Genomic DNA, 21,161 nt, shown 5'->3' on the forward strand with positions numbered 1-21,161 from the left:
ATACAGTCACGTTCTGTTCTAGACCAGTGAGTCTCAAGTTCATCTGACAACATCTGACAGTTATCTAATGATATAGTCACGTTCTGTTCTAGACCAGTGAGTCTCAAGTTCATCTGACAACATCTGACAGTTATCTAATGATATAGTCACGTTCTGTTCTAGACCAGTGAGTCTCAAGTTCATCTGACAACATCTGACAGTTATCTAATGATATAGTCACGTTCTGTTCTAGACCAGTGAGTCTCAAGTTCATCTGACAACATCTGACAGTTATCTAATGATACAGTCACGTTCTGTTCTAGACCAGTGAGTCTCAAGTTCATCTGACAACATCTGACAGTTATCTAATGATATAGTCACGTTCTGTTCTAGACCAGTGAGTCTCAAGTTCATCTGACAACATCTGACAGTTATCTAATGATATAGTCACGTTCTGTTCTAGACCAGTGAGTCTCAAGTTCATCTGACAACATCTGACAGTTATCTAATGATATAGTCACGTTCTGTTCTAGACCAGTGAGTCTCAAGTTCATCTGACAACATCTGACAGTTATCTAATGATATAGTCACGTTCTGTTCTAGACCAGTGAGTCTCAAGTTCATCTGACAACATCTGACAGTTATCTAATGATATACCGTATTCACGTTCTTTTCTAGACCAGTGAGTCTCCTCCAGTGGGACCCCCCCCCCCCTCCTCCTCCTCCCATGGGTCCTTGAGGGGGTTCCAGCCAGGGAGGGTCCCCCTGCTAAATGACTGATAGTTAGGAACCAAATGTAGCCTATACCCTTAACAGGTCTGTATAACTCAGACCACGGACCCCCCATATCTCTCAGAGATATGGGGGGTCCGTGGTCCTAATGCATACCAGACAGGTGGTCCTTGAAATTAACCCATTAAAACCAGGAAACCATGCCATTTTAGATTTGAGCTATTAGAGCAACATAAGTTTTTCAGAGAGAGAGAGAGAGAGAGAGAGAGAGAGAGAGAGAGAGAGAGAGAGAGAGAGAGATACACATTTAATTTTAGAAGGCATTTTGTAGAATCAGCCTCTGCAGGTTTTGATTGGCAGTGAGCGAGAGCACTCACTGCACTCTCTCCCTCTTTGGACTGTAAGCTCAGAATTGCTGCAGTTCACCACATACAGTACAATAACTACGATATGCTAGTTGCACTGCAACTGTGTGCCGTACATATACATACTGTTGTACTAAAGTATGTGTACTGTATATTGTGGATACTGTCGCTGTCGGGTAAACCTTGTTTTTTCTTAAATTAATTCCCTATTGGATAATTTATCATATTATATTTACCAGTTTTACACACAAGTGGCAAAAATAGCTGACATACAAGCTCACAACGTGTGGCATTTTAGAAAAAAATCACGACATACCCAAAATTGTCATGCCACGATGTAAGTTTTATACGTTTTATAGCTACAGTTTTTAGTAATAGTTTTTGGTCATACAAGATTTCCACCCGACAACGATATCAAGAATATGGGAAGAGGGAGGATAGTCACAGGGGGGAAAAAACTGCTGAGTCGTGTTCTAAGTGAAAGATGAAGTCATGGTGTGTGTGTGTGTGTGTGTGTGTGTGTGTGTGTGTGTGTGTGTGTGTGTGTGTGTGTGTGTGTGCCTGTAGGTTACATGTAACGTGGTCTTATGTCGTTATCAGCGTGAGAATGAGCAACGTTCCGCTCTGCACTTGTTCTAGTTGCGTTGTGGAATAGTAAAGCTACTGTCTTTTATGTTAATGGCTAAAGATGGCTAGGTGCAGATTGGCGGTCAATGCAGAAAGAGGAGTTTCCGTGGGAGAAAGTGCACTTAAGCGTGTGTGTGTATGTGTGTGTGCATGCATGTGTGCGTGCGTGCGTGCGTCTGTGCGTGGGTGCATGCATGCGTGCGTGAGTGCGTGCGTGCGTGCGTGCGTACATGCAGAGGTGGAAAGCAACTGATGCCAAGTATTCTAGTTATTGGAATTCAGCAGCTTCATCATGTCGTTGCTTTTGGGCATGAATCTCTTATTTCCGTATTCTACATTTTAGTTTTTTTTCTCCGTAGAACTGACGCCCTACTTGATCACGCTACAACGTAACATAAAAGTAGCAAAAGTAGCAGATCCACAAGCTTGTAGATCTGCAGCTTTTGCTATTTTTTAATTTGAATCCTGAAAAAGTAGCAGTTTTGAACATCTAATGGTTTCCACCCTACAGACATGATGCACCATTTACACTTTGTGTAGCTCAAAGTTTGATGAAGTATTGTACTTGACTACTTTAGTAGTTTACAGTTCTGCTGTTACTACAGTATAGGCTGTCACAATCAGCAGGAGGAGTTTGTTTTAATATCTATTCTCTCAAAAGAAAAGGTTTGGCAAATGTTGACCCCAGAATAGATCTATATTTCTTTGAAACAGCTCTCGATTAATTGATTCATATTGAAAATGGTAATCGACAGATTAGTCAGAAAAAAACGGTCGATAGTTGCAGCCCTATTCACTTCATTATAGATCACAGTGCACTGGAAAAGCAGCGTGTGATCTGTGTTTGCGTCACTTCTCCTGTGCTGTGCTCTGTGAAAGCTTCTGTTTTCTCCATCTGTGTGAAGCAGGGTGGGGCTCAATCCTCACTTCCTCGCTGAGAGAGAGAGAGAGAGGAGAGAGAGAGAGAGAGAGAGAGAGAGAGGAGAGAGAGACAGAGAGAGAGAGAGAGAGAGAGAGAGAGAGAGAGAGAGAGAGAGAGAGAGAGAGAGAGAGAGAGAGAGAGAGGAGAGAGACAGAGAGAGAGAGAGGGAGCTCGTTAAACCTCAGCTTGCTCGCTCTTTCCATTACACGACTGTTCAGCACAAGTTGCCTGAAGGCTAGGAGCTTGTGTGTGTGTGTGTGTGTGTGTGTGTGTGTGTGTGTGTGTGTGTGTGTGTGTGTGTGTGTGTGTGTCTGTGCGTGTGCGTGTGCGTGTGCATATACGTACGTACATATGTATGTATGTATGTACAGCACTGAAAGACTGTGAGCTTTGGAACTGTTTTCCAAAATATATTTAAGTAATCTTTTGGTAAATTCGGTGCAGGATAGTTACTGATGTTTACTTCCATGAATTTGTGCATAGTATGCATTTGTTTCACGAGAGAGGAGAGAGATAAGCCGTGATGTCATAAATAACCAAACGTCCACATGTGCAAAATCATGCCTGGAACTTCCCGTTGTCAAGATGTGAATAACGGATCAACAACACAGTAAACACATCAACACCACATACTCAAAGCGCTGCATGGCTGTCGATCTGTCCATGTACGAATTCTCTGAGTTGACCTCGCTTTCAGTACCTGTCCCAGTCCGTATTGCCCCGAAACAAAAAAATGTGCCCATTTTTAGGGAGACACGCTCGTGGTCTCTCGGGTCACACGGACCAGTTCTTCAGACTGGGGGTTTAAGCCGGCTCAAGTTTTCACTTGAGGACCTCACTGGAAGACAAGAGGGACCGCGGAAAATACTTAATCCATGGAATAAGTGTCAGAGGCATACAATATGGATAGGAAGTGGGCGTGAGAGAGTGCCCGAGCCAATTTTGCGACTGTCAGATTTCACACTCCCCCCTCTCTCTCTCTCTCTCTCTCTCTCTCTCTCTTTCTCACACACACTCAGTCTTTTACATACATCATCACCCCCCCCCCCCCACCCCAGAGACATCGACTCATAGGCTGTTGAGATAGACCTCCCACACACACACACACACACACACACACACACATTCAACAACACTGCCACTCACAAACACATTAACACACACAGCAGCAGCAGCAGCCGCAGCTGACTTGAGTCTCTGAAGGGTCCCGGCAGTCGAGCTAAGCCAGACACTCTTCTGATCCGTCCGACAACACGAACCGAGTCACTATCCAGGAGTAGGAGGAGGGGGCAACCGCCCATGCCGCCAACATACCCATCCATGCCGCTCGTAATCCATTAAACTTTCCGTCCCAGGGGGCTTTTACCACTTTAGTTTGGGACTCGTCCGTCTTTTTTTCCCGCACAGGTAGGGGAATCTTCCCTTTTCTCCTTTTGTTCATCATGGTGTTGCTTGTTTTCTGCTGTCCCGCGCCGCGAAGGTCCCGGTTCGTATCCGCCGCATGTGCTTCTCCACGCTTGAGGGTGAAGGATGTAAATTGAGCCGTTTGGGGTGGGTGGGTGGGCTGCTGCTTCTGCCATGGAGGCAGGTGATTAGAGAAAGGTGCTGAAATAGAGAGGGGCGAGGAAGGGTGGTCTCAGATCCGCTTTCATGACTTTATGTTACGTCTACGTTTGTCAGCGATGCTCCGCTCAGTCCGCTGGCCGCGTCCGTCTGTGCAGACGCGTCCTTCCTCGATCGTGACACTCGAGTAGTTTCACGAGGCAATAAAGGGGTGAGGTAAGTTATAAATGTGCAGTGATGACTTTCTCTGGAGCAGCTGGTCTTGGCACGGCTCACTTTTGTTTTCGGGGGAGGGAAAAAAATAAACATTGTGAGTACTTGTCTTATAATAGAATAAGGACTATCAAATATAGATGTATCAAGCTGCATATTATAGCAAGCTATCTATCCATGGCTCTGAGCAGTGAAGTTATGCTGACAGTAGTACACCCACACCAGCACGCTTTCCCGTTTTGCACATCGGAGCGTTTACCTGACACTTTTCTCCAGAGCAGTGGTTCTCAAAGTTGGGTTCCAGCTCATTGAGGGGGGTTCCAAATGGACCCTTACAGCTCTGTAACTGCATGGGGGTCCTAATTAGCCGGGAAAGCATCTGTCATTTTAGATTTTTGCGTTGCCTATTCAGAAATCTCTTTTAACTCTCTTTTAAATCTTTATCTTTTAACACTTCTTCGGCCCTTGACAGATGATGGTGTCCACGGCATAATCATATAAAAATGTGGGGGTCCTTGGTACAAAATCAGGTGTGAGAACCCCTGTTCCAGATCAACGTACAGAGCAGTGTTGTGTGTTTACACTTGGACATCGATCCGTGCACTTTAGGTGTCGGAACAGTACACGCGGGCCCAGACGATTTTGACCTGTCAGCAACCTGGCTCGTGAACACGCACGCACGCACGCACGCACGCACGCACGCACGCACGCACGCACGCACGCACGCACGCACACACACACACACACACACACACACACGTGTTTGTGTTCGTTCGTTCGTCTTTGTGCAACTCCACTGACGGCTGTATACAATCTGATCGGTGCATCATGATATGTCATCACATGCATTATGAGGGATTTATGGAATCTTCCATGCCAGAGGAATTGAGTGTGATTGAGTGTGCTTTTTTGTGTGAAGTGAGTGAACACACAATGAAATATACAGTATACTCTTTTCTCCAAAACCTTTACCAAAAATGTTCAAAAATAGCAAATAATATTTTCACTATTTGTCATACAATGAAGTACACATAGGGCTGAGTTTGAATAGAAAGGTTTTATAGAACTGATGCGTCAGCTCTCAGCTTGACATTTTTGCATTTTGACGTCCTTGTCCACCATGCCGTATCGAAACCGTCTCCGCGTTGGTCCCTCCGTTCCTCCAAACCACACTCACCCAGCTCTCATCCAATGAGCTTTACTCCTCCAAACCACACTCACCCAGCTCTCATCCAATGAGCTTTACTCCTCCAAACCACACTCACCCAGCTCTCATCCAATGAGCTTTACTCCTCCAAACCACACTCACCCAGCTCTCATCCAATGAGCTTTACTCCTCCAAACCACACTCACCCAGCTCTCATCCAATGAGCTTTACTCCTCCAAACCACACTCACCCAGCTCTCATCCAATGAGCTTTACTCCTCCAAACCACACTCACCCAGCTCTCATCCAATGAGCTTTACTCCTCCAAACCACACTCACCCAGCTCTCATCCAATGAGCTTTACTCCTCCAAACCACACTCACCCAGCTCTCATCCAATGAGCTTTACTCCTCCAAACCACACTCACCCAGCTCTCATCCAATGAGCTTTACTCCTCCAAACCACACTCACCCAGCTCTCATCCAATGAGCTTTACTCCTCCAAACCACACTCACCCAGCTCTCATCCAATGAGCTTTACTCCTCCAAACCACACTCACCCAGCTCTCATCCAATGAGCTTTACTCCTCCAAACCACACTCACCCAGCTCTCATCCAATGAGCTTTACTCCTCCAAACCACACTCACCCAGCTCTCATCCAATGAGCTTTACTCCTCCAAACCACACTCACCCAGCTCTCATCCAATGAGCTTTACTCCTCCAAACCACACTCACCCAGCTCTCATCCAATGAGCTTTACTCCTCCAAACCACACTCACCCAGCTCTCATCCAATGAGCTTTACTCCTCCAAACCACACTCACCCAGCTCTCATCCAATGAGCTTTACTCCTCCAAACCACACTCACCCAGCTCTCATCCAATGAGCTTTACTCCTCCAAACCACACTCACCCAGCTCTCATCCAATGAGCTTTACTCCTCCAAACCACACTCACCCAGCTCTCATCCAATGAGCTTTACTCCTCCAAACCACACTCACCCAGCTCTCATCCAATGAGCTTTACTCCTCCAAACCACACTCACCCAGCTCTCATCCAATGAGCTTTACTCCTCCAAACCACACTCACCCAGCTCTCATCCAATGAGCTTTACTCCTCCAAACCACACTCACCCAGCTCTCATCCAATGAGCTTTACTCCTCCAAACCACACTCACCCAGCTCTCATCCAATGAGCTTTACTCCTCCAAACCACACTCACCCAGCTCTCATCCAATGAGCTTTACTCCTCCAAACCACACTCACCCAGCTCTCATCCAATGAGCTTTACTCCTCCAAACCACACTCACCCAGCTCTCATCCAATGAGCTTTACTCCTCCAAACCACACTCACCCAGCTCTCATCCAATGAGCTTTACTCCTCCAAACCACACTCACCCAGCTCTCATCCAATGAGCTTTACTCCTCCAAACCACACTCACCCAGCTCTCATCCTCATGACATGACGGTCTGCAATGTGCCGTGACATCTATGTGTCTATGCAGTGGTGGAAGATGTAACCTACTCAAAGTTTTTACTTGGGTAAAAGTATCAATACTGCAATATAGAGCTCAAGTCTGTTACAAGTAAATTTACTCAAAATGTACTTGAGTAAAAAGTATGACAGTATTGACATAAAAATTTACCAAAAGTAAAAGTATACTCATTATGCAGAATGCGTCATGTCAAATTTTGTATGTATAAAATTATTTAGCAAATTGCAGATCTACAAGCTCACAATGCGCCGCATTGCGAGCTTGTAGGTCGGCTATTTTCAAATGGATGAAATGTATTATAGGGTTCATGTAAAGTGGTTAATGCATGTTTTGTGATAATAATCATAATCTACAAAGTAACCAAAGTTTTCAAATAAATGTAGTGGAGTAAAAGTAGGCTACAATATTTGCCTCTGATGCGGAGTAGCAGTAAAAGTATTGGAAATTGAAAATACTCAAGTAAAGTACAAATACCTCACAATTGTACTTAAGTGCAGTACTTAAAAGTAAAGGTTTTTTTGGAAAACCGACAGAGAAACGCAGCTAAAAATCAGAAAAACGTGCTCTGTGTGCAGGAACCTTAAATGTACTATTTTACTAGAGTAAAAGTACAAATGTTCTGGCATATATATATATATATATATATATATATAGCTGCTGGGTCAGGGTGAGAAACCTTATCTCCATTTTTCTTTTTCTTTTTGACAGAGACAATATACTTCAAAGTGTTGCATCATGGACTCATGTGGGACGCTGTTTGGATTGTAAGATTTGATGTCTAAATTCCCCCTCCAGGGGTAGACCGGCAAATCATGGCGACAAGGAAACATTGATAGTTATGTTAGTGTCATGTGTGGTTTGACGCGCATGTGTGTGTCTTTTTAGTGTGTGTGTGTGTGTGTGTGTGTGTGTGTGTGTGTGTGTGTGTGTGTGTGTGTGTGTGTGTGTGTGTGTGTGTGTGTGTTTTATTTGGATGCTCAGGGGACAGGAAATGCCTCGAGGCCTTTCCTTACAGTGAGGCAGATCTTTCCAGGCATGACTCAGTCATGCCTCTTGGTCGGGGCTATCCCCTCTCTCCTCCACTAAGGTGGAAGTGGACACATGGGTGTGGTTCTTGCGTGTGTGCCTGCGTTCACACATGTGTGACAGTTCTTGACTTGTGTGTGTGGGTGTGTGTGTGTGTGTGTGTGCACGTGTGTGCGTGCGTGCGTGCAATGTGCATTCAAGACTTCAAAACCTCCAAATCTGTTGTCAGTGTGACATGCAGCTCGATAAACAGAAGTGATCAAGAAGTATGGGTTGCAACATATAATCAAACAAATCGATTCAATCAATTATACGGAGAAAAAAAAAGATAATCGATTAGTTAATAAAATAATTGATTGATAATCTAACCCTATTATGTCATTATACAGAAGTGTCTCAAAACATAGTGGACAATGGACTTAGGTGATCTTTAAGCTCAAGTTCCGATCTGATGCGACACATTGTGAACTTGTAGATCTGCCATTTTCCCTTTTTTCCACAACAACGATGACTAGTTGCAGCCCTACCAGAAAGCCATTCCACCGCAGACCATGCCAGTGTTTCTCATGGTGGCTGCAGTGGATCAGCAGAGCTGTTGGTTAGAGAGGTGGCAGTGGATCAGCAGAGCTGTTGGTTAGAGAGGTGGCAGTGGATCAGCAGAGCTGTTGGTTAGAGAGGTGGCAGTGGATCAGCAGAGCTGTTGGTCAGAGAGGTGGCAGTGGATCAGCAGAGCTGTTGGTTAGAGAGGTGGCAGTGGATCAGCAGAGCTGTTGGTTAGAGAGGTGGCAGTGGATCAGCAGAGCTGTTGGTCAGAGAGGTGGCAGTGGATCAGCAGAGCTGTTGGTCAGAGAGGTGGCAGTGGATCAGCAGAGCTGTTGGTTAGAGAGGTGGCAGTGGATCAGCAGAGCTGTTGGTCAGAGAGGTGGCAGTGGATCAGCAGAGCTGTTGGTCAGAGAGGTGGCAGTGGATCAGCAGAGCTGTTGGTTAGAGAGGTGGCAGTGGATCAGCAGAGCTGTTGGTCAGAGAGGTGGCAGTGGATCAGCAGAGCTGTTGGTCAGAGAGGTGGCAGTGGATCAGCAGAGCTGTTGGTCAGAGAGGTGGCAGTGGATCAGCAGAGCTGTTGGTTAGAGAGGTGGCAGTGGATCAGCAGAGCTGTTGGTCAGAGAGGTGGCAGTGGATCAGCAGAGCTGTTGGTCAGAGAGGTGGCAGTGGATCAGCAGAGCTGTTGGTTAGAGAGGTGGCAGTGGATCAGCAGAGCTGTTGGTCAGAGAGGTGGCAGTGGATCAGCAGAGCTGTTGGTCAGAGAGGTGGCAGTGGATCAGCAGAGCTGTTGGTTAGAGAGGTGGCAGTGGATCAGCAGAGCTGTTGGTTAGGGAGGTGGCAGTGGATCAGCAGAGCTGTTGGTCAGAGAGGTGGCAGTGGATCAGCAGAGCTGTTGGTCAGAGAGGTGGCAGTGGATCAGCAGAGCTGTTGGTCAGAGAGGTGGCAGTGGATCAGCAGAGCTGTTGGTTAGAGAGGTGGCAGTGGATCAGCAGAGCTGTTGGTCAGAGAGGTGGCAGTGGATCAGCAGAGCTGTTGGTTAGAGAGAGCGAGGCAGGGCTGCTGTGATTTCACCCCTTTTTCCGCAGCGCATGCCACAGAACCCAGCTCATTTCCTGAGGCTGGTAGGCAGCAGAGTATACTGGAGGCAACACTGCAGCCAGCCTCCACTACACTATGGTTAATGCCCTCATAGTATGGGATAGTCTCTCTCTCTCTCTCTCTCTCTCTCTCTCTCTCTCTCTCTCTCTCTCTCTCTCTCTCTCTCTCTCTCTCTCTCTCTCTCTCTTCCTAGCTGCTGTTAGATTTGGAAATTCACGTCAAGGACCCGCAACTTGTATTTGGCCAGGTTCCCCATCAGACAAGCTATTGTGCAAAAAAACCCCACTGGTAATCAGATGGCCGCCATACGGTACTTTATCTTAGCGTATAATCAAGTTTTAACAAGCCTATCTGTCATTGTGCTCTCTCTCTCTCTCTCTCTCTCTCTCTCTCTCTCTCTCTCTCTCTCTCACCAGAGGTGGTCCACACTGAAGGCCCACTGGACGGCAGCCTCTACGCCAAAGTCCGCAAAAAGGAGTCCGCGGCCGCCGAGGAGGAGGAGGGGGCGGTGACCGCCAACGGCCTCCCGCCCACCACCGCCGCAGACCACGCCCTGTCGGTGAGCAGCGACTCGGGGAACTCCACCGCCTCCATCAAGACCGACCGCACCGATGACGCGGCGGCCGTCGCCCTCGCCGTCGCCCCTCTGGCAGCAGCAGCAGCGCCAGTGAGTCAGACGCAGGTCCCCGCCGCCTCGGAGGAGCCCACGGACCCCGCCCCCCACCACCACGAGGCCCCGTCCGCCCAGTCGCAGCCCATCAGTCCTCAGGAGAAGCAGGAGCTGGAGCAGCTGCTGAGCGGCCTGGAGGGGCCCATGCACCGGCAGGGCTACCTCCCGCCGGCCCCCGCCTCGGTGGCGGGGGTGCTCCACCTGGTGCCCGCCCAGGTGCACGTGAACGGCCACCACACCGACGGCGTGGACCGCGAGACGGACATCCTGGACGACGACGAGCTGCCCAACGGGGGCCAGGAGGAGGCCAACAACAACAACAGCGTGGACAGCCTGGGCACCTTCTCCTCGTCCACGGAGGAGGCCCGGAGCGCCACGCCGGCCGACCTGTACTACCGGTAAGGCATAATTATGTCATCATCCAGGTATGAACATGACCTGTACTACCGGTAAGGCATATGTCATCATCCAGGTATGAACATGTACTACCGGTAAGGCATATGTCATCATCCAGGTATGAACATGTACTACCGGTAAGGCATATGTCATCATCCAGGTATGAACATGACCTGTACTACCGGTAAGGCATATGTCATCATCCAGGTATGAACATGTACTACCGGTAAGGCATATGTCATCATCCAGGTATGAACATGTACTACCGGTAAGGCATATGTCATCATCCAGGTATGAACATGTACTACCGGTAAGGCATATGTCATCATCCAGGTATGAACATGTACTACCGGTAAGGCATATGTCATCATCCAGGTATGAACATGGCCTGTACTACCGGTAAGGCATATGTCATCATCCAGGTATGAACATGGCCTGTACTACCGGTAAGGCATATGTCATCATCCAGGTATGAACATGGGCAATATCAGTATCGCAAAAAACGCAACGGTATGTCGATATATCGATATGTCGTTGATGTACATTATCATTGATATATTATCGATACATCGTCGATATATTGTCCGAAGCCAGCGACATCCCTCTGTTTTAGCCTGCGTGTGTGTGTGTGTGTGTGTGTGTGTGTGTGTGTGTGTGTGTGTGTGTGTGTGTGTGTGTAGTGTGTGTGTGTGTGTGTGTGTGTGTGTGTGTGTGTGTGTGTGTGTGCGTGTGTTGTTAGCCCTGGTCTAGTTTGGTTTTCAATGTTGCAACACTGTATCTAAATAGAGTAACAAAAACAGACACAAAATTGCTCTTTATTAGGTCGCTTAGACCTAATAAAGTTTAGACCTAGTTTCGGTCGCTTAGACCTTCATCAGGATAGACAATGCAATACAGGGCACTTAAAATATGGAATATGGCACTTTAACGGATATATCGTTATCGTATCGATATCGATCGTTGTCATATGATATGAAATTTTGTCCATATGGTGCAGCCCTAACTACCAGTCGGAGACGCTCATCAACGGGCAGGACCACCATGTGCCCTACCTGGAGCGCAGCGCCGCGCCGGAGGAGAGGCCACCCCCGGAAACGGTCCGGTCGCTGGGCGGCGGCTCGTCCGCGCAGAGCGAGTCTAGGTCGTCTCCCGACGTCACGCATGTGATCGGCCAGAACGGCGGCCTCCTCTGCCGCTCGCAGTCGTACGGCGCCGGCGAGTCGATGCCGCGGGCGCCGGCTCGCACCACCAGCAGCAGGTAAGAAACGCCTGGACAACGCTCCACATGTCCCAGACTCTTCTCCCTTCTGGCTCCAAAACTATGGAATGCACTGCAATCAGAATCCAATCCTCCGCCCTGAAAACCTGCCTCTTCAGACTCCATCTTAGCCTGTAGCACTTGCCGTAGCCTTGACAACCTTACAGGCATAATGCAAAGCCTCAATTTATGTATTTTAGATAGCATTGTATTTGTATGTAGATTTAGCACTCCATAGTGTATTCCCATAGTTTCATTAGACAGATATTCCACTGTTAGGTGGATGTTAGGTTCTGAGTATGATTGATTCTTGATGACTATCTTTTTATGTATTTGATGTTTTACCATGTGTTGTTCTTTCTTACTGTAAAGTCGCTCTGGATTCAGAGCGCATGCTAAATGCCTAAACTGTAAATCGCAGGGAGGCCGTGCAGCGCGGCCTCAACGCCGTTTGGCAGCGCTTCGGCGTGCCCGAGGAGCCGCTGACGGAAGGGGTCAGCTACAGCCCGCCGCCGCCCCACGTGCCCACTCACCACAGCCTGCCGCAGTTCCCTGCCCACCAGCACCACAGCGTGTCCCAGCGGGAGATCGAGCAGTCCATCGAGGCCCTCAACATCCTCATGCTGGACCTGGAGCCGCGCCGCTCCTCGCCAGTGCCCAAGTCCCAAAGCGCTCCCCCCCCGGCGGGGGAGAGCGGCCTCGGCGTGGTGGTGACCACCCAGCCGTCCTTCTCCCAGACCCAGGCCAGGCCCTCGTACCAGGGCGACGCTGCCCTACACGGCCACCCCGACGGACCCGGAGCCAGGCCCTCGTACCAGGGCGACGCCGCCCTACACGGCCACCCCGCCGGCCCCGGAGCCGGGCTGAGCTCCTCGCCCGTTCCCATGTCACACGGCACGCCGGAGCCAGGCCCCGTTCAAGGTCAGTGGTGGACAAAAAGTGATCACATGTTTTAGTAAAAAAATAACATTTATACTGCAATGTAGAAGTACTCTGTTACAAGTACAAGTCCAGTCTTCCAAATTTACTTGAGTAAAAAGTACAAAAGTATTTGGTGTCAAAATGTACTTTCAAAAGTTTTCAAATACAAAACATCAGATCTACAAGCTTACAATGTGTCGCATAGTGATGAATTGTGAGCTTGTAGATTGACTATTTTCAAATAAAAAAGCCCAAATGTATATAGGGTCGAAGTGGTTAATGTATGTTTTGTAATAAAAATCAAAATCTACAAAGTAACTAGTAACTCATGTTTTCACATAAATGTAGTGAAGTAAAAGCACAATATTTGGATATTTGGAAATATGCTCATAAAGTACAAATACTTCACAATTATACTTAAGTACGGTACTTAACCCATTCTGAACGGGGTTAGGGTTTTGTGTTAGCATCATGTCATGCTTTAGCTATTGAAAAATAGCAGATCTACAAGCTCATATCGTGCCACCGAGTGGCGCGATACGAGCTTGTAGGTCTGCTATTTTTGAAAAATCAAAGACACTTTTAGAATCTGATCTCAGGTCAGAATGGGTTAATAATGAAACTGTCAGGATGTAATAGACATTTTTCGAATCTGATCTCAGGTCAGAATGGGTTAAGTAAATGTACTGTAATGTTACTTTCCACCACTGTTCAAGGTTACGCGGTGTGTGAACCATCCGGAATCGCTCCCGCGGCCTCGCCACAGCCCTCCGCCAACGTGGCGGGCCCGCTCCTCCTGCTCAAGCCCATCAACGTCTACCCGCCCAGCGCGCTGTCCTCGTCCCCAGACGCCGCCGGGGAGCCCCAGAGGAGCCCGAGCGCGTCGCCCACCTCCTCGCCCCAGCCCAAAGACAGTGAGCCTGAAGAGGTGTTCAACGTGGAAGGCCTGGTGGCCCAACGCGTCGCTGGTAAGTAACTCCGTGACAAAACCTGACTGTACTGCCGTTTCACAATTTTGTTTTTTGTTTTAGCATAAATGTTGGGATAGAGACAATAATCTTGGACAAACAAAGGATTCACATTTTGTCAAACGAATTTAAAAGGACAAAATGAGCGTGCACACCCAAGCATACACCCACGAAGAGGCTCACTGGTGTAATCTTTTGGAACATCCACCTCTGAGGCCAGCTTGACTTTCCTGGCTCACAGAGCCATGCTTTGGAGCAAGTTGCGTTGGCGTACTGTACATGTGAGCCCGATGAGGTCACAATCCAGCCATTGTCCGCACAGCTCGGGCTCCAACTTTTGCCCCATAAGACTTTACACTAAACTGAATCTGAGAATTGGCCCGCTATACGCAGTTACACAGTAAAATCCTCAGAGTTAATTTAACCCCAGGAGTGCACAAACGGGTTCTATTTGTACAATTCTCTTGAGTTGCACTGAGACCCTGTGTTACTATTTCATAAGCCATGATATGATGTGGCTTATGGCGTGTGGCGTAAGAAAACAGAAAACACCTTAATGTCACTGTACAGTTTCAGTACTGCAGTGGTATCCAAAAAAATAGATAAATAATAGATTAGATATTATATAGATAGGATTTATTTGAACAGCGTCGCTGCAAAAGTGTCGAGAGCAAACCTGTGATTTTGCACAAAGCAAACGGTCAACACAGAGAGAGCTGTGCAGACAGCAGGACGGGGGGGCCGGGGGTACAGTAACAGTACACACCGTTCCGCGCTTATCTTATCTCCTGTCAGTCAAGTTGTCGGTCCCCGTGCCGTACGTCGTGCAGAGAGGCTCGAGCAGGAAGTGCACACTTTTCTCTTCCAGGACGCTGACGTTCTCTAGGCAAACACACAGTGGTGGAGAAAGAACTTTCTTTACTTAAAGTGAAAGTATCAATGCTGCAATGTAGAACTACTCCGCCACAAGTCAAAGTCCGGAATAAAAAAAGCTTTTATTCGTATTGACGTAATTTATGTTAAGTAATTCAAGAGTGACATTTGGGAATGTTTGAGAATGTTTTTTTGTTTTTTTTGTGTTCATGAATATAATCTTTGTCTCTAATATTCTTTATATCTACTGCCAACTTACGGTACTTTAGTTATTCATTTTAACTCATAACTTTTTCCCCCTCTTATTTACGTTTATTTATTTTTCTCTTTACGTTATAATCTTCATCATTCATAATTTCCCTCCTTTTCTCCCATCATGCACCTGTTCGACCCAGAATACTCGGCTCGTGTCCGAAGTGTCGAGTGCAGCATGACCTCTCCTCAGTCTGACCCCCAGCGTTCTCACTCCCTCTCTGGTTGGTTCCTCCAGGCCTGTCTGTTCCGCTTCCTCGTCCCTGGGGACTCTGTAATCTCGCTCCTAATCTGTTTGGCGTCTCTGAGTGCAGTGGAGTGCTTCGTTTTTTCTCTTTTACATTTATAGGCTCTATGCACATTTTGGAAATAACTGTTCCTACTGTACTTCCAGGTCTCTTCCGACTTCCTTCACAGGTGTTACAGATGATACTAATTAAGGCCCTGTTCCATTTAGTGTGCAGTGGTTCTCAAACCTTTTAATTTGGAGGACTACCATAACACTATGTAGCAGAGTGATTCCAGTGAGCAAACATGCACAAAATAGCAGCACCATGACTCTTGTTTGACAAGAATGGAACAGAGCCTTCTTTACTACCATATTATTATGTGAATATACAGGTAGGAAGTAGGAAGAGTTATTTCCAAATTGACATATGCATAGACATGGAGCCTATTGGTTTCAAATTTCCTATTAGTATTGTTCAGTGTTGGGGGTAACGCTATACGAAATTCCTATTACTGTAATCAAATCACTTCTTAAAAGTGTATCGTGACATATTTGTTTTGCCATTTCAATACTTATTTTCAAATAAATTATTTTCAAGTTAATTAAAATATATTATTTCCCTGTTCCTTCTGTTGCCACACATGAAAATGAAAATCCAGACAATGGATTTCTGTTATTTTCTTCCTTCTTGATAAGACACAAAAGTTGCAGGTGTGCGTGCATTCCGTGCAATATTATGACAATAATAATATACTGTAGCCTCATTGAATAGCCTACTCTCCCTCTGGACAATGTAAACAACTTGCACAAGAAATCGTGAAGGAGTTTTAATTGACGTTAACGCAAAAGTAATCTAATCTAACAAGTTACTTCTCTCATTAGGTAAGCCTGTAACATAACTTAATTGATGTTTAATGGCAGTAATCTTGTAACATAACGCGTTACTTTTAAAAGTAACGTGCAGTCGTGCACCCAACACAGCCTTGTTCCCTCTGTCCATACTACTATTGTTCATATTTTGGTCTTTCTTTTTGGTTGATCCTGCTCTTTCGTCTTCTGTTTTCCTTCTAATTACGTACTTGGCGCTTGAGGACAGTTTTCGATAAATGTTGAGTTGTTGTGATACCTCCGCGATATAGTGATATTCGTGCCTGACCGCTCAAGCCCCAACATGTACCTAACCTGTTTCTGTCTCTGCTATCAGTCGATGAACTAACCCCTTCTCATTTTAACATGTACCTAACCTGTTTCTGTCTCTGCTATCAGTCGATGAACTAACCCCTTCTCATTTTAACCATTAATCCACATAGCTCTGCATTTCACCCTTCATTTCTGTTTGCTCGGAGTGACAGTGTGATACAGCTTTTCTCCTCTCCTCAAGGTTAGGGAATTAACCTGACTGCGTGTATACAGCAGAGAGGGGGGGAAAGAAAAAAAAAACCCAATTGGGTAACGTTAAAGTTTCACAAGAACGAGACAAGGGGAAGCACAAAGGCGGCTCTGTCCCGAGCCAGAAGAGTGCATGTCACAAGATCCGTTTTGCCAAACTCGGGGAACAATACCAAGGCCAGGATACAGTGGCCTCTTTCAAGTCTGTGCTTTTTTTTTTTCAACCACTCGGTTTTGAACATTTGAGAGAAAGGTACACAAAAGGACACGAAATCCAGGAGAGAGACCACAGCCCTATATAGCTGGAAACATGTCTACGGTCTTATCTGTCCACGGGGAGACATTGGCCGCGGAGCGGAGCAGATTGTTCCTTCTAGGGCCCTTGGGTTGTCACGGGGGCCAGTCTGAGCAGATTGTTCCTGCTATAGGGCCCTTGGGTTGTCACGGGGGCCAGTCTGAGCAGATTGTTCCTGCTATAGGGCCCTTGGGTTGTCACGGGGGCCAGTCTGAGCAGATTGTTCCTGCTATAGGGCCCTTGGGTTGTCACGGGGGCCAGTCTGAGCAGATTGTTCCTGCTATAGGGCCCTTGGGTTGTCACGGGGGCCAGTCTGAGCAGATTGTTCCTTCTAGGGCCCTTGGGTTGTCACGGGGGCCAGTCTGAGCAGATTGTTCCTGCTATAGGGCCCTTGGGTTGTCACGGGGGCCAGTCTGAGCAGATTGTTCCTGCTATAGGGCCCTTGGGTTGTCACGGGGGCCAGTCTGAGCAGATTGTTCCTGCTATAGGGCCCTTGGGTTGTCACGGGGGCCAGTCTGAACAGATTGTTCCTGCTATAGGGCCCTTGGGTTGTCATGGGGGCCAGTCTGAGCAGATTGTTCCTGCTATAGGGCCCTTGGGTTGTCACGGGGGCCAGTCTGAGCAGATTGTTCCTGCTATAGGGCCCTTGGGTTGTCACGGGGGCCAGTCTGAGCAGATTGTTCCTTCTAGGGCCCTTGGGTTGTCACGGGGGCCAGTCTGAGCAGATTGTTCCTTCTAGGGCCCTTGGGTTGTCACGGGGGCCAGTCTGAGCAGATTGTTCCTGCTATAGGGCCCTTGGGTTGTCACGGGGGCCAGTCTGAGCAGATTGTTCCTGCTATAGGGCCCTTGGGTTGTCACGGGGGCCAGTCTGAGCAGATTGTTCCTGCTATAGGGCCCTTGGGTTGTCACGGGGGCCAGTCTGAGCAGATTGTTCCTGCTATAGGGCCCTTGGGTTGTCACGGGGGCCAGTCTGAGCAGATTGTTCCTTCTAGGGCCCTTGGGTTGTCACGGGGGCCAGTCTGAGCAGATTGTTCCTGCTATAGGGCCCTTGGGTTGTCACGGGGGCCAGTCTGAGCAGATTGTTCCTGCTATAGGGCCCTAGGGACTGTCACGGGGGCCAGTCTGCTTGCTGTATACCGCAGACAGCCCTGGTTCCATCTGACAGTGTACTGTAGTGTAAACCAGTGCAAGAAAGCAACTAAGTACTTTACTTAAGTACAATTTGGAGGTGTTTTTACTTGAGTATTTCCAATTTCCTATACATTTATTTATACACCACTACATCTCAGAGACAATTAATGAATTATTGCACTTCAATTGATTTGAAAATGAACCACTTCAGCCCTATATACATTCCGGTCGCATCGTGACACATTGTGAGCCTGTAGAGCTTCTATTTTCAAAAGATTTTTATAGATTTGAAAACTTTAAATGGGACCTTCTGTCTAATTAGTACTTTTACTTTTGGTACTTCAAAGGGATATTTCACTTAAAAAAAAACTTTTGGTAATTTCATCATCTACTCAGTCTTATGTGAACACCCCAGACAGTTTTTAAGTTGCTTCAGTCAGTATTTAGATATTTTATATGCATTTTAGCTGCCCCGCCCCCTCCCTATACAAACCCATTATAACTTAAAACTCCATTTTAACCATGATAGATTCATCGAAAACGCCTGGCGTATTTTCTGTTGACTGATAATGTCCTTCTAATACGCGAGGGGGCCGTGGTTTTACATTTACTGTTTTAATTTATTTTTAGAGGAGCTGCAGCTGGAGGAGCTAGCCAGCAGGAGGTTATCTTCCAAAATAATTATTAAAAATAAATGAAAACAGTAAATGACAAACCACGGCCCCCTCACATTATTAGAAGGACATTATCATTCAACAGAAAAAGGTTTAGGTATTTTTGATGAATCTATCATGGTTAAAATTGAGTTTTAAGTTATAATGGGTTTGTATAGGAAGGGGGCGAGGCAGTTAAAATGAATATCAAATATCTAAATACTGAATCAAGCAACTTAGGAACTGCCCGACTGGTGTTCACATAAGACTGAGTAGAATGACCAAAAGACATTTTGATGCCAATACTTTTGTACTTTTACTCAAGTAGAGTATTACTACATTGCAGTATTAATACTTTTACTTAAGTAAAACATTTGAGTACATTGTTAAACCATGGCTGTAAACCATGGGTCATTAGGGTTTTGGTCAAGTTTCCAATGAGGTCAGCTGTTGAGGAGGAGTCACTTATCGTAAAACCTTTAGGCCACGAGGGAACTCCTTGTCTAGTTTTCTTTTTTAACTGCACCATCTATTCATTGTAACGTCCTTTTTCCTAAAGTCCCCATAGAATTAAGAAAAGCCCAGGGCTTGTACGTACTGTAGATCTTCTGAACTTTTGTTTTCAATATAAGGTTAAAGTGGGTAAACCGATTTTTGTCCATATAACAGTGGTGGAAAAAGTATTGGTATCAAAAAGGTACTTAAAGTGCCAAAAGTACCAACAGTAGAAAGTACTCATTCTACAAGCTCACAATGCGTCACATCTATTTTAAATGTTCAAAATGTATAGGGTTGAAGTGGTTAATGTATGTCTTTATAATAATAATGAAAAATCCACAAAGTAACTACAGTAGTGGCTAAAGTTTTCAAATAAACGTAGTGGAGGAAAAGTACAATATCTGGATCTGAGATGTAGTGGAGTAGAAGTAAAAGTATTGGAAAATTGTACTAAACAGTACTTAAGTATATGTACTTTACACCAGCTAGTGCTCTCACCTAAGATAACCTCTCTCTCAGTCACAGGTGCGTACACGTATGCGTATGAGAGCTTGAACGAATGAGGCTCCGCGGCGCTCAGGACGAGGCTATCGGGTTGATGTTTTTGGAGCGCAGCGTGCACGTTCTGAAATGATATCGTCCTTCTGGATTGATTTGAGAACTAAGAGAGGGGGAGGGAAACACACACACACACACACACACACAAGGATCCAAAAATATGTCCTGGGAATCTGGGGGCCGCAACGGCTGGAAGTCATTAGCGGTTGCTAAGGCGACGGCCCAATGTTTGACAGTGCTCCGCTGTAGATGCAGTGCATCGTGGGTAATACATCTGGTTTGTGTGTTTCCAGGCCTGGTGCGAGACGACAGAGAGAGACAGTGTTGGAAAAAGTACTCACATTACATAAGTAAAATGTACCAATACTGCATTATAGAAGTCCTGTGTTAAAACATGATATTTGAGTAAAAGTATTTATCAAATTATACAGAATACCCCCATTTAACTTAATTTTCCCCACAAAGAATTATAGAACTACTAGAGTAGACAAACTCTTTGGAAATTAGCTGATCTACAATATCCCAAAGTATCGCATTGCGACACGTTTTGAGGATGTACAGTAGCCGATATACAGTCCTTAAATTGGTTAATGTGCTCTAATAATATCTAAATCTGCAAAGTAGGCCTATCTAGTTACTAAAGTTTCCAAATAATTGTAGTGGAGAGAGAGAGAGAGAGAGAGAGAGAGAGAGAGAGATTCAGACCAGGACCATGTGACACGTTTGTAGGCACGTCATTGGAGGACGTGCGTACATTACTAAGAGAAGGCATGTGAGTGTTCGCTATAGTCCAAATAACACTGGACATGAGTACATCCGCAGGCTGACATTTGGCACCGTTACAATCCATGCGAGACACCCAAACTCCATGGCAACAACAACCAACGTCATTCCCAGCCATGAGCTGTTAGCATCTCTCACAGCTGTGGGCTAATACTATCACTAACTTTTCCAATAGGTTTCTTTTTCTTTTTTCTCTCCCTCGGGCCAAGAAGAGGTTGAGCAAAAAGGCAGTAAATATTTTTCACAGTCTCCATAACAGTCAGACTCTCGCACACGGGTGTGTCCAGTTGTCCACATGCTTTTCCATCTATGGGAGGTGTCTGCCTGTCTGCCAGCAATATGGCTGACAGAAGCCATCCATCGATCACAGTTTTCCGGGTCGGTGTCTGCCGACTGATTAGTGTTTGTTGTTGTTGTCGTCGGTAAAGAGAAGTAGTGAACGTTCCACTTTTCTAAGAACCTTCTTATAGCCTACTGTAGACGGGAGAGGAAGGACACGGTAGGCCTACAGTGAAAGGCCCAAATAGCCGATCTACAAGCTCACACGTCACATTGCGACCACATTGTGAGGTTATATTGA

General features: G+C 46.4%; 1 protein-coding gene across 1 annotated transcript in view; it reads left to right on the forward strand.

Moving 5' to 3' along the window:
• The window catches only part of tns1b (tensin 1b), a 322,987-nt gene that overhangs the window by 264,481 nt on the left and 37,345 nt on the right, over nt 1-21,161 (forward strand). The window contains 5 exon segments of the mRNA XM_083777327.1: nt 10,124-10,775; nt 11,771-12,031; nt 12,453-12,952; nt 13,669-13,920; nt 15,189-15,269. Of these exon segments, the coding sequence (XP_083633453.1) occupies nt 10,124-10,775; nt 11,771-12,031; nt 12,453-12,952; nt 13,669-13,920; nt 15,189-15,269 (1,746 nt within the window).

Source organism: Protomyctophum parallelum (assembly GCF_964188405.1).
Source record: "Protomyctophum parallelum genome assembly, chromosome: 11".
Taxonomy (NCBI): Eukaryota; Metazoa; Chordata; class Actinopteri; order Myctophiformes; family Myctophidae; genus Protomyctophum; species Protomyctophum parallelum.